The sequence below is a fragment of the Phascolarctos cinereus genome, unplaced genomic scaffold, assembly GCF_003287225.1.
Source record: "Phascolarctos cinereus isolate Bilbo 61053 unplaced genomic scaffold, phaCin_HiC Scaffold_9;HRSCAF=440, whole genome shotgun sequence".
Taxonomy (NCBI): Eukaryota; Metazoa; Chordata; class Mammalia; order Diprotodontia; family Phascolarctidae; genus Phascolarctos; species Phascolarctos cinereus.
Window position 1 is genome coordinate 100,163,349 of NW_027556402.1, and position 21,152 is coordinate 100,184,500.

The window sequence follows — 21,152 nt, forward strand, 5'->3', positions numbered from 1 at the left end:
CAAAGATGAAAAAAGCTGGAAATAGTTCATGTTGGAGAGGCCATTGGAAGATGAACACCATTTGGAATTATGAGAAATGTTACTGTTCATATCCTTTGACCCATCAATCGCATTACTAGCCATTTAAGGATGTAAAAATGGATGGGAAAAGACATGTCAGCTTAATAGAATGCCAGAAAACAACAATTCTCATGTAAATATTTAATAATCAAATAACTATTAAAATTTCATTTTCATTTGAATCAATAATAGTGTTGTGCACTTCCCTTCATTCTTCTAGGTGAATAAACCAATTTACTAGTAATGGGCCATATAGGAGTTAACTCCCTTAGCTTTCAAGAACTTTGAAGCAGTTAATTACTCTTGGCTGCTTTCTTTGTCATCTTAAGGATATGTACAGAGTTTCTTCCAATATCTATCTTCCCTCAGGACTTGCAATTAAGAAAAAAAAATGTATACACTCAAGAAACCAATGATTCATTAAAAGTTTATCAACCAGGGTAAATGACGAAAGTTATCTTGCCAAAGTATAATGGCTATGAAATTAGGAAGAATATATTTCTTATCCTTTATTTTGTAGCACTTTTTAACATATTTTCTATAACTTATGGCATTAAGATTTTACCCTTTAAATTTTCAGATTTAAAATTTTTTACTTTTAAATTTGTTCTTGGATTTTTGATACATTTTTTTCCATTACTTCCATTTCTAAACATATCCCTTCCAATTACCTTAGCTAGAGAGCTATCTGTTGTAGCAAAATATAAAAACCAAAGGAAAAAACTGGTTAGCAAAAGTAAAGAACACATCAATTAAGTCTGATGGCCATGTTCCATGCCTCTAAAAAAGAAGGGAGGGAGATATGTTTTTTCCCTCTTCTTCAGGACCAAGCTTGGTCATTATAATTATCAAAGAGTGGTAAATTTATAACTGGAAGATACATCAGAGACCATTAAGTTCAGTCCCCTCATTTTATGGATAAGGAAACTGAGGCTTTGGAAAGATAAGTACTTGCCCAAGTCACACAAAATACATGGCATCTGGCTCTATTTCTTATTGTTCTTTACATTTACATTGTTGTAATAGTATTTTTTTTCTTGCTGTGTTTGCTTTTTGTGGCATTAGTTCATATACATTTTTCTATGTTTCTCTGAATTTTTCACATTCATCATTTCTTAGGGTGCAGCAATATCCCATTACATTCATGTGTCACGTTTTCTCTAGACATTCTCCAGTCAGTCGACATTTACTTTATTTCCAGATCTTTGCTACTACAAAACTGCAAAAAGGGGTCTTTTAGGTTTACATATGAGACTTTCATTTCTGTCTTTGTTCTTCCTGAAGCATAGGCCTAAAAATAAAGGTGATTGATAAGGACAAAATAGATAATTTTGATTACATGAAATTGAAAGGCTTTTGTGAGAATAAACTTGACGCAGCTACTGTAGAAGGGGAAGAGATCAATTGGGGGAAAATATTCATACTAAATATCTATGTTAAAAGTCTGATATCCAAAATATAGAGGCAATAAAGGTATGTATATAACAAAAAAAAAATCACCAGTTGATAAGTGATCAAAGCAAAAATAATGACAATAGTAATAGCTAACATTTATACAGTGCTTGGGCAGCTGGGTGGCACAGTGGATAGAGTACCAGGCCTGGAGTCAGGAAAACCTAAGTTCAAATCTAGTCTGAGATTTCTGTGACCCTGGGCAAGTCACCTAACCCTGTCTGCCTCATTTCCTCATCTGTAAAATGAGCCAAAAAAGGAAATGACAAACCACTCCAGTATCTTTGCCAAGAAAACCCCAGTTGTAGTCACAAAGAGTTGGACATGACTTGAACCAACTGAGAAATACATAGTGCTTACCATGTGCCAGGCACTGTGCTAACTACTTCATAATTATTATCTCATTTAATCCTCACAACAAACCTGGGAGGTAGGTGCTATTATTATCCCCAATTTACAGATGAGGAAACTAAAGCAAACAGAGGCTAAGTGACCAATGACATATAGTGTCTGAGTCTAGATTTGAACTCAAAGTCCTCCTGATAAATGGGCCCAGCACTCCATCCATTGTGTCACTTAGCTGTCACAAAGGGTAGGAACAAACAATTCTCAAAAGAAGAATTTTAAGCTACTAAGAACTATACGAAAGATTGCCCATTTCATATCACTAATAATAAGAGAAATGCAAATCAAAACAACTTTGAGGTTTTACCTATCATATAGCATATTGATGAAGATGGCAAAAAGATAGGAGTTGACAATGTTGGAGCCAACTGCAGAAAGGCTTAGTTAGATGTTGTTGGCAGAGGGATGAAGTGGTTCATGCCAGATAGTAATTTTGGGGCAGCTGGGTGATTTAGTTTTTAGAGCACTGGACTTGGAATCAGGAAGATTCAAATCCAGCCTCAGATACTTACTAGTTGTGTGACCCCGGGCAAGTCACTTAACATTGTTTGCCTTAGCTTCCTCATCTCTAAAATGAGCTGGAGAAGGAAATGGCAAACCACTCTAGTATCTTTGCCAAGTAAAACCCCTAAAAATGGGGGTTGGAAGAAGAGTCAGACACAACTAAACAGATGGCCAAAAAAGTGGACAGTAATTTGGAATCATGCTATTAAAAAGTGACTAAAACATCCTTAGTCTTTGACCCAGGGATTTCAGTGCTATTCCAGAGGAGGTTAAAAAAATAAAAGGAGTTGGGGGAAAGCAGGGGGAAGGGGGAGAGGAGGTCGAACAGTCACCAAAACATTTACAGCAGTATGAGTTTGTTTGTTTGTTTGTTTTGGCCTGAAGGACCAAGAAACAAACAAAAAATGTCTATTGCTTGAGGAATAACTAACAGGTCAAGGAGAAAATATTGCAAGCAACCAGAAAGAAACAATTCAAGTATTGTGGAAACACAGTCAGGATAACACAGGATTTAGCAGCTTCTACATTAAGGGACTGGAGACCTTGGAATATAATACTCTGGAGGACAAAGGAGATAGGATTACAGCCCGAGAATCACCTACTCAGCAAAGCTGAGTATAATCCTTCAGGGGGGAAAAATGGACATTCAGTGAAATAGAGGACTTTCAAGCATTCTTGATGAAAAGACCAGAGCTGAATAGAAAATGTCACTTTCAAATACAAGATTCAAGAGAAGCATGAAGAGGTAAACGTGAAAGAGAAAGCATAAGGGACTTATTAAGGTTGAACTGTTTATATTCTTACATGGAAAAATGATATTTGTAACTCATGAGACCTTTGTCAGTATTAGGGTAGTTAGAGGTGGAAAAAATTACATATATAGATAGATTGATAGATAGAGGGCACAGGGTAAGTTGAAGATGAATGGGTGATATCTGGAGAATAAAATTAAGAGATGAGAAAGGATTATACTGGGAGAAGGAGAAAGGGAGAGATAGAATGGGGTAAATTATCTCACATAAAACAGACAAGAAAAGGCTTTTACAGTGGAGGGGAAACACGAGAAGGTGAGAGGGAATGAGTGAATCTTATTCTCATCAGATTTGGCTTAAGAAGGGAATAACATACACACTCAATTGGGTATAGAAAGCTATCTTACCCTACAGGAAAATAGGGGGAGAAGGGAATAAGAGAGAAGGGAGATGATAGAGGGAAAGGTAGATTGAGGGAGGGGGTAATCAGAAGCAAACACTTCTGAGGAGGGACAGGGTCAAAAGAGAGAATAGAACAAATGAGGAGCAGGATAAGATGAAGGGAAGTATACTTAGTTTTTCACAACATGACTACTATGGAAGTGTTTTGCATGACTACACATGTATAACCTGTATCAAGTGGCTTGCCTTCTCAAATGAGGGGGATGGGGAGGGAGGAAGGGAGAAAATTTGGAGCCCAAAGTTTTAAAAACAAATGTTAAAAAAATTGTTTTCACATGCAACTAGGAAATAAGATATACAGGCAATGGGGTATAGAAATCTATCCTGCCCTACAGGAAAATAGAAGAGGAAGGGAATAAGAGAAGGAGGGGTGGGAATAGAAGGGAGGGCAGATTAGGGGAAAGAGTATTCAGAATGCATGCTGCCCTAGGATTTGGGGGAGGAATGATATGGGGAGAAAATTTGGAACTCAAAATTTTGTGGATGTGAATGATGAAAAGTAAAAATAAATTCATAAAAAAAGAAAAATTAATAAGATAAAATAAATAATTAAACATAAATATTTAATAAGAAATTATCTTTTTCAAATACAATTTTTCAATTTTTTTCAAGTAAAAAGAAATATTTATTTGGGAATAAATAAATAAATAAAAATAAAAAAGATTAATAAGAAGACTACAGGGAGGCATGGGAAGACTTCAATGAAGTGATACAAAATAAGTAAACAGAACCAGGAAAACAATATACACAACTCCTAAAAAAAAATAAATGGAGAAAACAAACTCAGATTTGAATAATGTACCTCTCTCTTTTCTTCAGTGAAATAGCTTGACTACATTGGCTGATACAAGACTATATTTGATTGATGTGAGGATTGGTTTTGCTGAACTGCTTTTTTTCCTCTTAAAAAGAATTGCTCTATGAGTTGGTAAAGGGAAGGGGATATTTTAAGTAATGAAGATGATATAAAAGCAAAAAGTATTAAATAAAATTTTTAAAACAAATTCTTTCCCTAGCCACAGCTGTGAAAGGGTCCTGATTTGATTCTTCTCATTTTCTTTTTACACTTGATGGGACTTATTATACATAATATAACTTTTTTATTCAGATTGATTATCCGTTTTTGAGTCTATTGTGGTATATGGTATAAGATGTTAATCTAAACCTAACTTTTTCCAAACTTCTTTGCAGTTTTCCTAGTTCTTATCAAGTAAAGGGTTCTTTCTCACAAGTCATTTATGTTCTTATATTTGTTGAACACTAGGGTACAAAGTTTGTTTCTGATATTTCTTAACTTATTTTGTTTGCTGAATTACTTTTTTACTTTAAATCAGTACCAAATAATTTTACTGATTACTGTTTTATAGTATAATTTGAGGACCAAAAGTGTTTTTCCCCATTCATTCATACTTCCCCCCAATATTCTCTTTGAAATCCTTTTTTGTTCCCCACCACCAACAAATGAATTTTTTTTTATTATTTCATCTATTTTGTCTAGTGTCCCCTTAATAGTTTGATTGTGGATAAAATATGTTAATTTATATATTATCATTTTTATTATGTTGGTAGGACCCGACCACAAATAATGAATCTTCCCTATTATTTGTCATTCTTTATTTTTTTTAAAGAGTAATTGTATTTAGGGGCAGCTAGGTGGCGCAGTGGATTGAGCACTGGCCCTGACGTCAGGAGGACCTGAGTTCAAATCGGGCCTCAGACCAAACACTTAACACTTACTAGCTGTGTGATCCTGGGCAAGTCACTTAACCCCAATTGCCTAAAAGAAGAAGGAGAAGAAGAAGAAGAAGAAGAAGAAGAAGAAGAAGAAGAAGAAGAAGAAGAAGAAGAAGAAGAAGAGTAATTGTATTTATATATCTTGAGTATTCCTCTGTAGACTGCCACTTAGCTTATGTATTCACTTAACCCCAATTGCCTAAAAGAAGAAGGAGAAGAAGAAGAAGAAGAAGAAGAAGAAGAAGAAGAAGAAGAAGAAGAGTAATTGTATTTATATATCTTGAGTATTCCTCTGTAGACTGCCACTTAGCTTATGTATTTTGTGGTGATTTTTAAATGAAAATTTCTTTTTTATTATGTCCTCCCAGATTTTATTATTGGTGTACAGAAAGGTTACTGCTTTTTGTCAGTTTATTTTACATTCTGTTAAGTTATTGAATTTGTTAATTTTCCCAGTTTCTTTGCTGATTCATTGAGATTTTTCTAAGTAAACTGTAATGTTAATAGAAATAGGCATAACTTTGTCTCCTCTTTGGCTATATTTAATTTCTTTCTCTTACTTTCTTCACATTACTAACATTTCTACAATGATGTTGAACAATAGTAAAGAAAGGACATGATAGCCTTACTTCTGTATTTAGTGGGAAAGCTTTCAGTGCTTCCCCAATTCAAATAATACTTGCTTTTGACTTGAGATATATACTTTTTAATCATATCAAAACATGACCCTTTTATGACTATGATTTGTAGGGTTTTTTTTTTACTGAAATGAGTGTTTCACTTTTTGATCCCTTGATATAATCATATGTGTGTAGTAATTTGTTTTTAATATGATTATTTTTTTTTCTTAAAGTCAAACCATCCTTGCATCCTTAATATAAATCTGACTTGGTCATCCTTCTTAATCAAGTAATTATCATTCTATGATGTCTAAGCTGTGTTGTATCAGTGTGACCTTAGGCAAGTCAGGTAATATTTTGGGGGCTCAATTTCCTTATCTGTACAATGAGGGGGTTGGACTCAATGAAAGTTCACTTTAACTTCTAAACATACGATTTTATGATTATGAATGTTAATTTAGCATAGGTCAAGAGCTATGATTATAAGATTTAGCGCTAAAAGAGGTCTTAGAGATTATATAATTGAACACCCTCATTTTACAAGTGAGGAAATAGAGCTTTGGAGAGGTTACATGACCTTTTTAAAGTTATCTAATAATAGAGGATTGGACTTAGAGTCAGCAAAATGTGAGTTTGAATCTTGCCACAAAATGTACTAGCTGGGTACCTCTGGACAGGTTACTTGACCTCTCAGCTTCAGTTTCCCTATTTGTAAAGTAGGAATAATAATCACTTCTACCTCACTGGATTGTTGTGAGGCTCAAGTAAAGTGCTTTACAAGTCTGTGAATGTTAGATGTCTTTATTATTGCTGTTGTTATTTCTTATGGTGATAGAGCCAGTGTTGGAACTCAGGTCTTTGGACTCCAAATCCAGTGTTCTTTTTTCATGGTTACATTGCATTAGAGATGTTCAATCTTGAGACAAATTAAACTCATCAGTACAGTGGTTCCTCTTCCTTCCTAGTGATAAAGAGGATGAAATGGCCAAAGTACTCCTTGCCTATGGCCCTTTAGCTGTGATAGTGGATGCAGTGAGCTGGCAAGATTATCTGGGAGGAATAATCCAGCATCACTGTTCCAGTGGAGAAGCCAATCACGCCGTTCTCATAACTGGTTTTGACAAAACAGGTACGTGCTGTTTAGGCTCTCTTTCTTCCTAGAATACATTTTTTCAGGAGGCAGAAATTTCCCAGTCTTGTTCAAACTATTTCTTATTGGGGTTACTCTCTTTACACTGATGGCAACCTTAAAATAACCCATTATAAAAATGTATGTTTTCAGTTAGTCATTCTTCATAGAAATTCATGGAAATATTGAGAATATTTTCTAATCAAGTCTCTCAGTGTTGTGGTGTATGCCTTTGAGTACCTGATTTTTCCTTTTCCTGGTTCTCTGTAGTTTTCTTTTCTTTTTTTCTTTATCCTTTTATTCTGTCTTGAGTAGGTGACTAGTTGGTATAGAGTAATGCACCTGGAGTCAGTAAGACCTGAATTTGAATGTTATTAGCTGTGGGACCCTGAACAAATCATTTGATTCTCTCAGCCTGCCTCCTCATCTGTAAAATGGGGATAAAAAGAAACTGTCTCACAGTGTTGTTGTGAAAATCAAATGAAATTGCATGTGTAAAGTGCCTTGTAATCCTTAAAGTATCATTAGCCATTATTAACAGTTCAAGACATTCTGCATTTTCTTTTGCATTATGGCTAATATAGAAATGTTTTTCATGACTTCATGTATATAATCTATTTCAAATTGCTTACCTTCTCAAGGAAAGGGGAGGAGATGGAGAAAGAGAATTCAGAACTCAAAAATTTTAAATGAATGTTAAAAATGTTTGTTTATATGTAATTGAGAAAAATAAAAAATAAATGTAAAAAAAGACATTTATTAAGCATCTAGTATTAAACCACCTAACACTAAAAAGCACTTAAAAATACTAGTTTCTTTGTCTTTAGTGTCATATTCAGTATAGTAGAGACCTATTGTCAGATTTAAATTAGCACTCAATTGTATCTCCAAGTCCTGCTCTTATATGCATGTATTTATTTAGTATATCTGCCTTTAGTAAATTACTCAGTAAATAGTTATCCATTCTTATTACACATTTATTGTACTAAAAGTGTTTTGGTCATCTCAAGTTGACTTTCCTCTCTTATTTTTATAGGAAGCACTCCTTATTGGATAGTACGGAACTCATGGGGTACTTCCTGGGGAGTAGATGGCTATGCCTTTGTTAAAATGGGAGCTAATATTTGTGGTAAGTCTCGTTTATGCCCCCAAATACAGATTGAATGGCAAGACAGACTCTTTGCATCTATTAAAAGGATATCAACAGTGAATTATCCATTGAAAAAGATCTCAGGGATCATCTAACCTAACCAGGATCTGGACTCTTCCCTGTCCCCCAAATGAATTTGCCCTGGGCACCAAATCCTAGATATGGCTGTGTTCCATCTCATAGCTGGAAAAGAATTCCTTCTATAGCATACCCATCAAGTAATCAGGCAGCCCAGGCATGAATCCCTCCAAAGCATCCCATTCCATATTTGGATAGTTCTAATTATCAAATTTTTCCTTGCATCTAATTAGGCATCTTCCATAAAGCTGGAATCTACTCTTTTATCAAACTCTGGTTTATAGAGTAGGCTCTATTTCTTAGACTTTAAGGAATGGCAATTTGTGTACATTAACTAGATGATTAAGGGATTGAGAGGAGACCTTTTTTAAACAAAGAGAGCCTAGGGGAAAAGTGCCTATCCAAGTAAGTCTGCCTTACAAATATGAAAGCTAAACATGGAAAGTGTCACATTTTTGTTTTGGACCCAGGTCTGTAATCACACTGACATAGGAAAATCCTAGTCAGGAACTTCCCCCTTCCAATGCAGACCTGCATATACTCTGAAACTTATGTAGTCTTAGAGACATTGAGATCTTAAGTGACTTCAATTGCTTCTATTTGACTTTACTCCAGAAGTACAACTCTAGTGGCTGCGCCAACTCACCAAACTCTGTCAAAATAGCCGGTGGGAAGAAAAAAAGACTTGAGCCTCAAGAATGAAAAATACACATATGCATGTGTTTGTGCTCATTTGTGGTTTTCCAAATCAGTTTGTGGCCAAAAGAGATTCATTTCTATTTGAGTTTGACACCATTGGTCTAGTGCACTGATCACAGAAATGGTTTTCATTTGAGATGAATGAAAAGCCTGACAGATAGAGTTTCTGGGTAATTAATAATCAATTTATTAATTAGGCTAGCAAATAATTAATAAGTTGATGGTCAGTGGTCTCTCTTGGTAACCAAAGACAAAACCACAGAGATCATCAAATGCTTAAATATCTTTGGAAATGTGGGCTCCTGACAGGTGGAGATCAACCCTGATTGGTGAACAATTAATGATGGGGTGGAAGAGGGGGTGGGCTGAAAGCCTTCAGCTCCTCCTCCTGCGAGGGTAGCTTGATCGTGAGACTCAGCTGCCTCTAACTATCTGGACAAATGAATCCATCTACACCCTGTTGGGGCTGAAATTCACCTAGAATAGATTCTATTTATACTTTAAATCAGAAGTAAGCTCTCCTAATTGGATGTGGTCCTACCCTAGATGGAGGAGGATGTCCCTAGGAGGATTAGACCAGTCTCATCATCAGCCCTGTCCTTCAGAGGTTGACTGACCTACAAGAACTGGTCCCTGAATGAGGAAATAGAAAGGAAAAAAAATCAATCCTAATTTAATACTTGGTTATTAATAAAAAAAATTTTTTTCTTACATTTTTAATCCATTTAATTCAGCAATTCAATCCAATAGTCTTCTACTAAACACCTACTGTGTGCAATGTCCTGTGTACTGACCCTGGGGATGCAAAAAACTAAATGGAACTGGCATCAAGGAGTTTATTTTCCACTGATTCCAGGCAGCTTGCATTAACTAAAGATTCTGTAAATTGGAACCGGGTATAATGTGTAAAGGTTGTGCTCCAAGTAGCAGATATGAAACTTTATAGTTTGTTTCTTGAAAAAAAATTTTTTTTAATTATCCTGCCTAAAAACTTTCCTGTAGATCAAGCATTCATCATATGAATGTTGAATGTTTTACAGAGTTGGTAGAATCTCTCCTGTAGTTGGAGAGGTCAGAAAGAATAAGATACTCCTCTCACCTCTGAATGTGTTCTCTGATTGTCCCCCGTACCTAGAATGCCTTTCCTCCTTATCTCCACCTCCTGCCTTTCTTAACTTCCTTCAAGACTCAGATAAATCCCATATTCTACTTTTCCTAATATCTCTTAATTCTAGTGCCTTCTCTCTGTTAGTTATTCCCTATGTATCCTATATATAGCTTGACTATACTTGTTTATTTGCTTGTGTCTCACCCTTTAAATTGTAATCTCCCTGAGGGCAGGGACTGTCCTTTGCCTTTATTATACCCCCAGTGCTTGCATATATATATATATATATATATATATATATACACATACACACATACACACACGTATGTACATGTTTTATACACATATATTTATTGCAAGCATTCCTTTATACTTACCATATATATATATATATATATATATATATATATATATATATTTAATTACAAACATTTTTTCCTTGCAAGACATACATACATATATATACACACATACTGTATATCTTAAAATTGGTTGTAGATTCTTCAGATGATATTGAGTTCAATGCTTTTGGTAGTTAAGGGTGTGCAGTAGTCTTGTTACTATTAAAATTTTGCTTCAAGTCAAATTTAAAAGCATAAATGTCAACATTTCACTAAAAAGACAACCCACTAATAATAATAATTAGTTAGTACTTTACAAATATCATCTCATTTTATCATCACAATAACCCTGAGAAGTACGTCCTATTATATTATCTTCATTTTACAAATGAGGAAACTGAGGCTGAACGTGGTTGACCTGCTCAGGGTCACATAACTACTAAGCTGACTGAGGCTAGATTTGAAATGAAGCCTTCCCTAGCTGCCTGTAAATTGTTTTCATTGTCCTATTGTCTCTAAACAATAGATGTGAACAATATACCTTTCAAATAATGAAACCGATTCATTTAAGTAATTTGTTTACATATATATAGATATATGTATGAGTGTGTGTATATGTATATGTTTGTATGCATATAATCTCACAGGATAACAGCTGTAACGACAAAACATGTCTTCTTAATATTCCTGGTTTTGTCCTTGCTGTTCCTCAGAGTTCTGAAGCCTATTCACTTCAATTCTTATATATAGTCACAAAATTGCAGTAAGCAATGACATTTTTCTTAAAGTACTGGTGGTTAATCATCTGCCAGTGCTTCAGTTAGAAGCCTGTGTGGGTTGGCATAAAAAAGGTCAAATCGTGTTTTTAAAAATCGCTAAGTAAACATTTAATTCCAAAGGTTGGTTTGGGGGAAAAATTGTTTTCATCAATCAATGTGTCTAATAGGACTTTTTTCCTCCTTAGGTATTGCGGATTCTGTGTCTGCTGTGTTTGTGTGATACCTGGGAGGAACACAAAAATGAAATCCTCACTACCAAACATTTTTGTCTTCAGAAACCCTCATCAAGCCCTGTTACTCAGCTACACATGGACCAGGACAAGCTAGTTTTTAAAAGCCCTGGTCATTGATTGCCTTTCTAAAGATTGGGACAGCTGAAGTCAAAGGGAAAACACCAAGTTGATCTTCTGCTTGCTGCAGTCAGGGGGAAGTTAAACTAAGTGGACTTGCAGTCTCTTACAAGATATAGATTCTATGCATCTATTCATTCAATTCAACAAATGATTATTTTGTGGCTTCTGCATGCAAGTCCAAGTGTTAGGCACTAAGGGTACTGAGATAGAGAACAAGGAGTCTCCAGTCTAATAAGACAGATAAGATATGTATGTGTATAGAAGTATGATGAGAAGTGGGCTGTGATAAGGATGCAGGAGCAGTCTAGGGAAAAACGCTTTAAGAATTGGGAAGGAGAGATGAAATGAGGGATTTGGCTCTCTCAGTCCCTTCTTGCTCAGATATTCTATGGCCCTGGGCTTTCCCTTTTTGACATCCACCTCGCATAGGGTCATTTGTAGCTCAGATACACTTGTGTCTTGTTCATTGCCCTTCTCATCCAATAATTGGTTTTCCCTGGGTCTATTACCTGACTAAGCTATAATGATTTTGATTGCCAGTAGTATTACCAGCAGTGCAGTGATGGCTTGGGGTGCCACTCATCATCTCTCATTGACACCTGAGCTAAGTCAGATTTAACTCTTTATCTTCCTTTGAAAAAAGAGAAGAAGTTATGTCACATTAAAAGTGCCCCAAGTATTTTTCTACAAATCCATATTAGTCTATAATGTAGAAGAACTTTCTGAAATGAGACTTTCTAAACAGCAATATCTCCCTTTTGGCTTCCTTAGAAATTTTTTTTCTTCTATTAATCTTAAATCATCAGGATTAGGCAACCCTCCTTTTCTTGCTTTAGCCAGAAGTGGCCTTAGAAGAATGTGTTTGTTTACTGGTATACTCTCAAGACTTAACCAGCAGGATTAGTAGGCTTGGAAAATGATGTATATTATGGGAAAAATCATTGGGGCTTGGACTGTTAGCCAGGAGATGGATTCTAGGCCATGACAGTAAAGAACTGACTTGTGAGCAAGTCACCCCAGTTTTCTCTTCTGCAAATAGAAGGGTTTGGATAAGCTCAGGGATCTCCAAAGTAGGCTAAGAGAGCTGTTGCATGACCTTGTATGTGATTAAGTAGTCAGAGTGAGGGAATGTAGCTGCCAAGCAAGATTCTCCACTTCTCCCCAGCTCCCTCTTGCACCAGGGGTAGGCATCCCTCAGCCTGTGGGTTCTTTGCTTCAAGCACCAGCCAGTGAGGAAGAGTCCCCCACCCCAATCCCTTTCATTTTTAGTGGGATACTGAGTCACACAAGAAAAGCAGGCATTGATGGTGTGCTACAGATCATAGTTCATTATTTCTTCCCCTCAGCCAAATCCACTCTTTTTCTGAAGTTCTTGCTGTCAAAGGCACCACCATCCTCCCAGGCACCCAGGTTTGCAACCTTGGAGTCTTGTTCTGTGTTCCACATGTCCAAGTAGTTGCCAAATCTTGTCTTTTTTGCCTCCATCATATCTCTTGCGTTTCTTCCCTTCTCTCTTACTTACATAGCTACCACCTAACTTCAGGCCATCATTACCTCGTGCCTAGACTATTGCAATAGATTCCTGATAAGTTTCCTTACCTGTCTCTCTCCATAGAGCTACAAAAGTGATTTCCCTAAAGCACAGATTTCACCATAACATTCCCCCTACCCAATAAATTCCAATGGCTTCCTATTGACTCCAGAATCAATTTTTAAAAACATCTTTGTCACTCTTTTAAAATTTCTACTTTTGTATAAGTTGTATGGTATACATAATTAGCAGAGCAATACACATATGCTAAAAGGGGTACACTATCCAAAAAGACTGGGGACCACTAGACTAGATTATCTCCAAGGACCCTTCCCCCTCTAAAATTCTGCGGTTAATAGAAATCCTTTACAATTCAGGTACACCAGGCAAACATTTCCTACTTTCTGATTGAGCTCAACAAACATTTATTAGAATGGATGACTGGTTTGTTAATGTTTTGTTATTGTTACTTCTTTTTTGTTTTTATGTACATTTGTAAAATTCTGGACTTTTTAAAGTTTGGAGATAATTATTTTTAAGTAAGGAAATACTGGGGAATTTTATTGTATTCACAGTTTTGATTATCTTTGTAATAAAGATTAAAATATAATAATCTTATTTTAGTGACTGGTTTCTATTCTAAGGTAAAGGTATATAAGGGCCTGCATTTATGAAGGTATTTATTTCTGTGCTTATCTGCCTTCCCGGCAGTGCACTGTGCAAAAAATAATCAATGGGCATTTATATTGCTGATGGTGCCTAACATTTGCAATCTATTTCAAATCAGCATTTTTGCATATTATGAATTACATTCATGCAGGGCAATTCAAAAGCAGATTTCCACCTGCTAGTACTCTGAGCTATTTAGAGCAGTTCTTAGAGCAAGCCTGAAAGGAAAACACCAGCTTGAATTTGATTGACATGGTAATCTAAATTATTTTGCCCATTGAGAGACATCTTTCAACAGATCAGGGAAGGCATCCTAGGGGAAGAGATTTTAGTAGATGCTTTGTGTGATGGTAGCAATAAACTCTGACAGATTAATGAGGCTGAGGGTTCTAAGCTCAAAGACAGAACTGACTTAGTCAATGGGAGATTGAAGAAAGGAAGCAAAAGTCCAAAAGGACCCTAAATAAAGTGTGAGGATCTCAGTTTTCTTACCACCAATCAGAACTGCCCAACAATTTGTTCTTAGGAAGTGAAACTCCAAATTGGACTTATTTAATAAAGGGTCTCATGGCTGTTTGTTTCAGGCATTTTAGAAAGGATTTCTTCATTACCAAGAGGTTAGACTAGTCCAGGGGTAGGGAACCTGCAGCCTCAAGGCCACATGTGGCTGGATTCAGTCAAAGTACTGCAACTTCTACTCCCCAGGCACTAGTCCTTTGAAGTTCCAGCTCTAAAATGTGATGAATCTATATGGAAAATTATGTTATTGGATAGAGAGATATAATAATGTACATTCTTATAGTTCTATTTCATAGCTTTCATGAAGTTTTAGAAGAGCAAAGAGCTAGCCTTGGAGGCGAAAGGAGTCGGGCTTATATGCTACTTTTGATACATCCCAGCTAAATGACCTCTAAGTGCCCTGATAAACTCTGTAAGATAATAAGTTATGGTAAGTTGCCAGTCTACATCAATGGAATTGGCCTCCACACTGAGGGGTTCTCACATGGATGAAGCTCCAGGTCTGGATTTAGAAAAAAAAAAAAGGAAAGAAAAGAAAGACAAATAATGAAATAAAGTTATGAAAAAAAATGTCATGTCACTTTGTTTTTTATACTAATAAATTTCATCATACTAACCGTAATTTTAGGTCAGGTCTACATATACAAACCAGGTTGAAAAAAACAAGTGATATTCAAACTACTGCTTATTTGGAAAATTCAACAGTTGAATTTTGTCACAAATTCACCTGTGTTCATTGAAGAGATTTTTTGTTTGCTTGTTTTGGTTTGGTTTGATTTGGTTTGGTTTTTCCTTCTAATGGGTTTATGTATCTAGATAATCATAGCTTCTTGCTCAAAGTCACTCTGAGGAGAATTGGAAACAAGTTCATAAAAATTCAGGTCATCTGAATATCAAAAGAGAGTGAAAGATCATATGAAAAAATGCTGTAGATCACTATTGATTAGAGAATGCAAGTTAAAACAATTCTGAGCTCATAAACCTTATACCTATAAGACTGGATAATATAACAAAAAAAAGAAAAACGATGGATGTTGGAGGGCATGTGGGAAAACTGGGACATTAATGCACTATTGGCAGACTTGTAAACTGATCCAACCATTCCAGGTAATTATTTGGAACTGATGGGGTGTGGCCCAAGCCAAGGTCTTTGCCCCTTGCCCTAAAGGGAATCTGGCTCCCCTTTTGTCTACAGGCACCAGCCCCTCATCTCCCTTTGAAAGCCTTAGCCTACCTTTTAATTTCATTCAGATACCTTTCAGTTCCTTCATTATCTATTCCCATTGTCTATTCAATCTCTTAGACATTCCAGTCTCTGGGAATTCACATCCAGACCCTTTTCCCAGACCCTTCCCTAGTCACCCAAAGTATATAAGATCTACCCTGGCCCTCATTCCGGGCTAAGAACCTCTCATACCTGCTTGTCCTTATGGGCGTCACCTGGCCCTAAGTGTTTTATCACTAATAAACTTTTCCTCTGGCTGAAGAAGATTTGAGTTGAATTCTTTCAGACAGGGCCCAGTACCGCCATCTTGGGATTCCAGCAGCACCCCAAAACCCCTAGACCTCTTCATATGTTTCCCTGACCAGGAAATGACTGCCAAATCTCAAACTGTTCTTCAGCCACGACTGGTAAGTTCCCCCCTCCCCAATTCCACCTGATGTTCTCAGGCTTTTCGGTCCAGTGCCTCTGCTTGAGCACTTGGACCTGGATTTCCAAGCAGCTAGCCAGGCTTGCCTTGGAAGTTTTTTCAGGCCTGACCTCTCAGGTTCCTTTAGGTCAGACAGCTACGAGGCTGTCTCAAACTCTGCCTGATGCTCCCACGTTTTTCGGTCCAGTGCCTCCGCTTGAGCATTTGGACCTGGGTATATACCTTCCTTAGCATAGAGGATGGACTCCCTATCAGGAAGCATAGGTTCAAACTTCTCAGTTCTCATGGTACTAGGGAACTGGGAAATTGTTGGATGTATATTTTTTTTCTTCTTTTGCTTTTTTTTTTCTTTTCCCTAAGCCCGTAATAGGTCAATCCTTTTCATTTCCCAAGAATTTGCCTTTGGGCTGTCTTTTACTAAATTGGAAAAATCTTATCTTCTGTAAAGAACTTAAAAAGAAAAAGTTGGTGCATTTTTGTAACGGCATTTGGCCTCAGTATTACCTGGAAAATTGTGAGGCGTGGTGCCTTTTTGGGATATTACCGGTAAAGACCTTCTCAGAGCTAGAAAAATATTGTCGCAGAGAAAGAAAATGGGTAGAGATTTCTTACTTAATGGCTTTTGTTGAGCTTTCTAGAGATCCCATTCTCAGGACTGTAAGATGCTCATAGCTAGAGCCACCCCACTAGTGGTGAGTGGGGACCAAATAGACCTTTTGGACGATCCTCTTATGGCTCCTAGGGTTATGGCACCCCCCTCTTCCCAACCTCAGTCGGCACCACCTCCCCAGCACCTATCTCCACCCCATTGTCCTCTGGCCTTTCTGGCTGTTCTTTATTCTCCCCAGACCCTCCCTTCTGCTCCTCTGGTCCCTCCATTTCCTCCCCAGACCCCTGCTCTAGAGGCTACTTCTACTCAGGCCTTGAGCACGGGCCTCCCCCCCATTTCTACTTTCAGAGAGACCCCAGCTCAAGCTCCAGACGAGGTTCTCAACTTGGTGCCTCCTCCCCAGACCTCTACTTCGGATGGGACCCCTCTTCAGGCTCCAGACAAGGGTATCACTGTGGTGTCTTTTCCCCTGATCCCTTCCCCTCCTCTGGTGTCAGGTAATCTTCCCCCTTGCCAGCTGGATTCCTCAGCCTTGCCAGTTCAGCTGGCACTTTCCAGTCCCTCACTCACGAGAAGTGGGACTTCCTCCCTCCCTCCCCCACAAGCCCCTGCTCCTGCAGGGCAGGGCCTTCAGGGCTTTTTCCTTTAAGGGAAGTACCTGCCTCTCCTAATGGGACACTTAGGGTGCATGTTCCATTCTCCATTTCAGACCTCACCCAGATTAAGGAAAGGCTTGGACAGTATTCAGAAGATCCAACTAAATTTACTGAGGGCTTCAGGGATGTTTCCCTACAATTCAAACTTTCTTGGGGTGATTTGCATGTCCTCTTCTCCACCTGTTGTACCCCTGAGGAGAGGAAGAGAATATGGGAACAAGCCCAAAGTTTTGGGATCGTTTGGCTAGCAATGACCCCACAAAATACCCCCCAGGAACAGCTGCTGTTCCTGCTAGTGATCCAGGGTGGGATTATCAGAAGAGGGAGGACAGGGGAAAGAGAGACTACATGATAATTTGCCTGTTAGGAGGCCTGAAAACAGCATTTCAAAAGCAAGTAAACTTTCAAAAGATTAAGGGAATTACTCAGGAAGAAAAGGAAAACCCTGCCCTTTTCCAAGATAGGCTAGTAGAAGGCATTAAAAAGCATACGAATTTAGATCCTGACTCTACTGAAGGGGCAGCAATCCTTAGCATGTATTTCATTAACCAATCTGCCCCAGATATTAGGAGGAAACTACAGAAATTGGCAATGGGACCCCAAATGCCTCAGGCTCATTTATTGGAGATTGCCTTTGGAGTCTTAGCAACAGGGACCTAGTTGCAGCAGAGGAGAAAGAACGCAGCCAGAGGGCTAGAGACAAAGAACATGTTCGATTCCTGGCTGCTGCCATGGTCAGGGAAAGACCCAAGGGTGTTCCTGGCAACTTGGGCAGTGGGAAAACCTGCTTTCGATGCCACCATGAGGGTCACTGGTCCAAGGAGATTACCTCCAGGGCACCTTCTCAGAGGAAGCCCAACGATTTGGGCAGGGGAGTCCACTGGGAGGCTCACTGGTCCCAGGAGTGCCCCTCTAGGGTGCCCCATTGGAGGAAGCCCCCAAGACAGATGCCTCCAGGACCTTGCCCAAGATATGCCCAGGAGGGACATTGCAGGAAGGATTGTCCCCGAGGTAGGAGAAGTGATAGAGCAGCCACCCAGTACCCTGTCCTCCAGTCTTCTCAAGACTAGAGAGGACAAAAGATCCTGGGTCTGGGCAACACTCCCACTTTCTCCATCTCCCTCACCAAGCCCTGGGCAGAAATTGAGGCTGAAGGTAAGGTTACCCACTTTATCATGGCTGTGTTCTTTGCTGTAACCACTGACCCTATTCACTCCTTGACCCATCCGGTCATGGTCAGAGGTAACTGAGGGATGTCTCCAGACATACTCCTTCCCCTGCGTATTTGAGAATCTGTTGTTTAAACACTCCTCCCTTATGCTCTCCTCGTGCCCTGCCCCCTCATTGGGAAGGAACCTGATGGTGAAGTTGGGGAGCCAATTTTCTCTAGTTAAGCCTCCCATCTCCCTTTTCCTTCTGTGTGCCAGACCTCCCCATGTTCCCCTGGACGTGTGGGAGACAATTTGGGATACTTTTGCCACCCCAGCTGTTGTTCACCTCCAAGACCTTAAAGTATTTTCCCTTAGCCCGTGTTTCTAGCCCCACCCAGGAGGCTTCTTTGTCCACTGCCTCAGGAGTGCTTAATCTCTTGGGAACTCAAGGCTGTAGGGTCTCTTTGAACAAAGTCCAGATAGCATGCCAGTCTGTAAAGTTTCTGGGCCACCAACTCCAGGTCCCAGCCACTAAGAAACAATTTCGAATTTTTCTAGGCATGGATAGATTTTGTAGACTCTGGATCCCTAATAATAGTTTGATTGTTAAGCCCCTTTATGACTGTCCCTGGGCCCTGGATCACTCCCTCAAGAGTGGGGCCCAGACCAGGCTTTTGTGATTTTAAAATCTAAATTGACCTCCACGCCCCTAACTCCTTAAGAGCTGCTGGAAGGCCTGCAAGCTTCCTGGCAGTGGCTGCTCATCTCCACAAAGCCCCCCTTCCCAATATGACTTTCTCAGACGTTTATGCCACTCCATTTATGCTTGCCACTTCTCTATGGGTGACTGTGACTGTATCAGCACCTTGCTTTTCCATGGGGGAATATTCCCATACTTGGGAGACAAGCTGCAAGACCACTAGACAAGTTAACACCCCTGTGGAGGGAGGGCTTGAAAGATCTTCTGCTAATCTTTTGACCCACACTACCTGTGCAGACACCACTAATGACAAGAATTTTGGGAAAAAGGTGAAACGAAGTGCCAACACATGGCAAGACCCCAGAACTACTGTTTTGGTCACTCAATGTTTGACATCCTACAAAGACTTCGGGGTGCGTAACCCTCGGATTTTTAGCACCGCCCTTCTCCATTTTCAATGCCAAACAGCCCACAGTCTCTAACTTAAAGGCAAAACATGGATTTTGGGGAAATGTCCTCTGGTCTCTTAAAAAGGGAGCACACTATCTTATGTCCTGGTGTAACTTATAGCATGAACATATTCTCTCTAAGCTTACAGAGATTATTCACCAGTTGGCAAATGTGACAGCTTATGGTCTCTGGAAAATCCAGCAATCTTTGGATTCCTTAGCAAAAGTAGTTCTAGATAACAGAATAGCCCTAGACTACTTGCTTGCCTCCAGTGGGAGTGTATGTGCTTTAGCAAACACATTTTGTTGCATGTATAACAATTTCGGGCAGATAGAGTTTTGCACTGCTCATATTTTGGAGAAAGCTGGTTGGATGCAAGAAATTCACAATAACTTTAGCACTCCAAAATCTTTTCCATGGGAGTCCTGGCTTCTTTCTATACTGGTTCCTATTCTCATTCCACTACTGATCATATTTTTGTGTTTGTTGCATCCATGTTTACTAAATATCCTTGCCAGATTCCTTTCTTCTAGGGTTGGAGCCATCAACTTTCAGATGACTGCTCAGGCTGTACACCAACCTGAGAATTCTGCCCCATTGACCCTGGCATAGCTGGGTTTTTGAAGTTAGACCCCTCAAACAGGACCCAGAGAGGCAGGGACAGCTCTACGCCCCTTGCCAGCAGGAAGCAGTTTCAAAAGTCCAGACCTTCGCCCCTTTCCTCAAAAGAATTTGTGTCAAATTTGTTTGAGGGGGGAATGATGGGGCATGGCCCAAGCCAAGGTCTTTGCCCTTGCCCTAAAGGGAATCTGGCTCCCCTTTTGTCTACAGGCACCAGCCCCTCATCTCCCTTTGAAAGCCTTAGCCTACCTTTTAATTTCATTCAGATACCTTTCAGTTCCTTCATTATCTATTCCCATTGTCTATTCAATCTCTTAGACATTCCAGTCTCTGGGAATTCACATCCAGACCCTTTTCCCAGACCCTTCCCTAGTCACCCAAAGTATATAAGATCTACCCTGGCCCTCATTCCGGGCTAAGAACCTCTCATACCTGCTTGTCCTTATGGGCGTCACCTGGCCCTAAGTGTTTTATCACTAATAAACTTTTCCTCTGGCTGAAGAAGATTTGAGTTGAATTCTTTCAGACAGGGCCTGGTACCACCATCTTGGGGTTCCAGCAGCACCCCAAAAGTCCTAGACCTCTTCAGAACTATGTCCAAAAGGCAATCAAACTCTGAATACCCTTTGATTCAGCAGTACCATTGCTAGGTCTATATCCCAAGACATCCAAAAAAAAAAGAAAGAAAGAAAAGGACCTATTTGTACAAAAATATTTATAGCAGTTTTTTGTGGTGGCTAAGAATTAGAAATCAAAGGGATGCCCATCAATTGGGAAATGGCTAAACAAGCTGTGGTATATGATTGTAATGGAATGTTATTGTGCTATAAAAAGTGACAAGCAGGATGATTTCAGAAAAGCCTGGAAAGACTAATGTGAACTGATGCAAAGTGAAATGAAGAGAACCAGGAGACCATTATACATGGTAACACCAATATTGTTCAATGAAGAGCTGTGAATGACTTAG

The 21,152-nt window shown here is 38.8% G+C and overlaps 1 protein-coding gene across 4 annotated transcripts in view; it reads left to right on the forward strand.

The window, feature by feature from the left end:
- The window catches only part of CTSO (cathepsin O), a 51,063-nt gene extending 37,288 nt beyond the window's left edge, over window positions 1-13,775 (forward strand). For all 4 annotated transcript variants that reach the window (XM_020994075.2, XM_020994072.2, XM_020994073.2 and 1 more), the window contains 3 exons: window positions 6,955-7,118; window positions 8,155-8,247; window positions 11,459-13,775. In XM_020994075.2, coding sequence (XP_020849734.1) covers window positions 6,955-7,118; window positions 8,155-8,247; window positions 11,459-11,493 — 292 coding nt within the window. In that variant the 3' untranslated portion in view covers window positions 11,494-13,775. The remainder of the gene's footprint in view (window positions 1-6,954; window positions 7,119-8,154; window positions 8,248-11,458) is intronic.
- The last annotated feature ends 7,377 nt before the right edge of the window (window positions 13,776-21,152 follow it).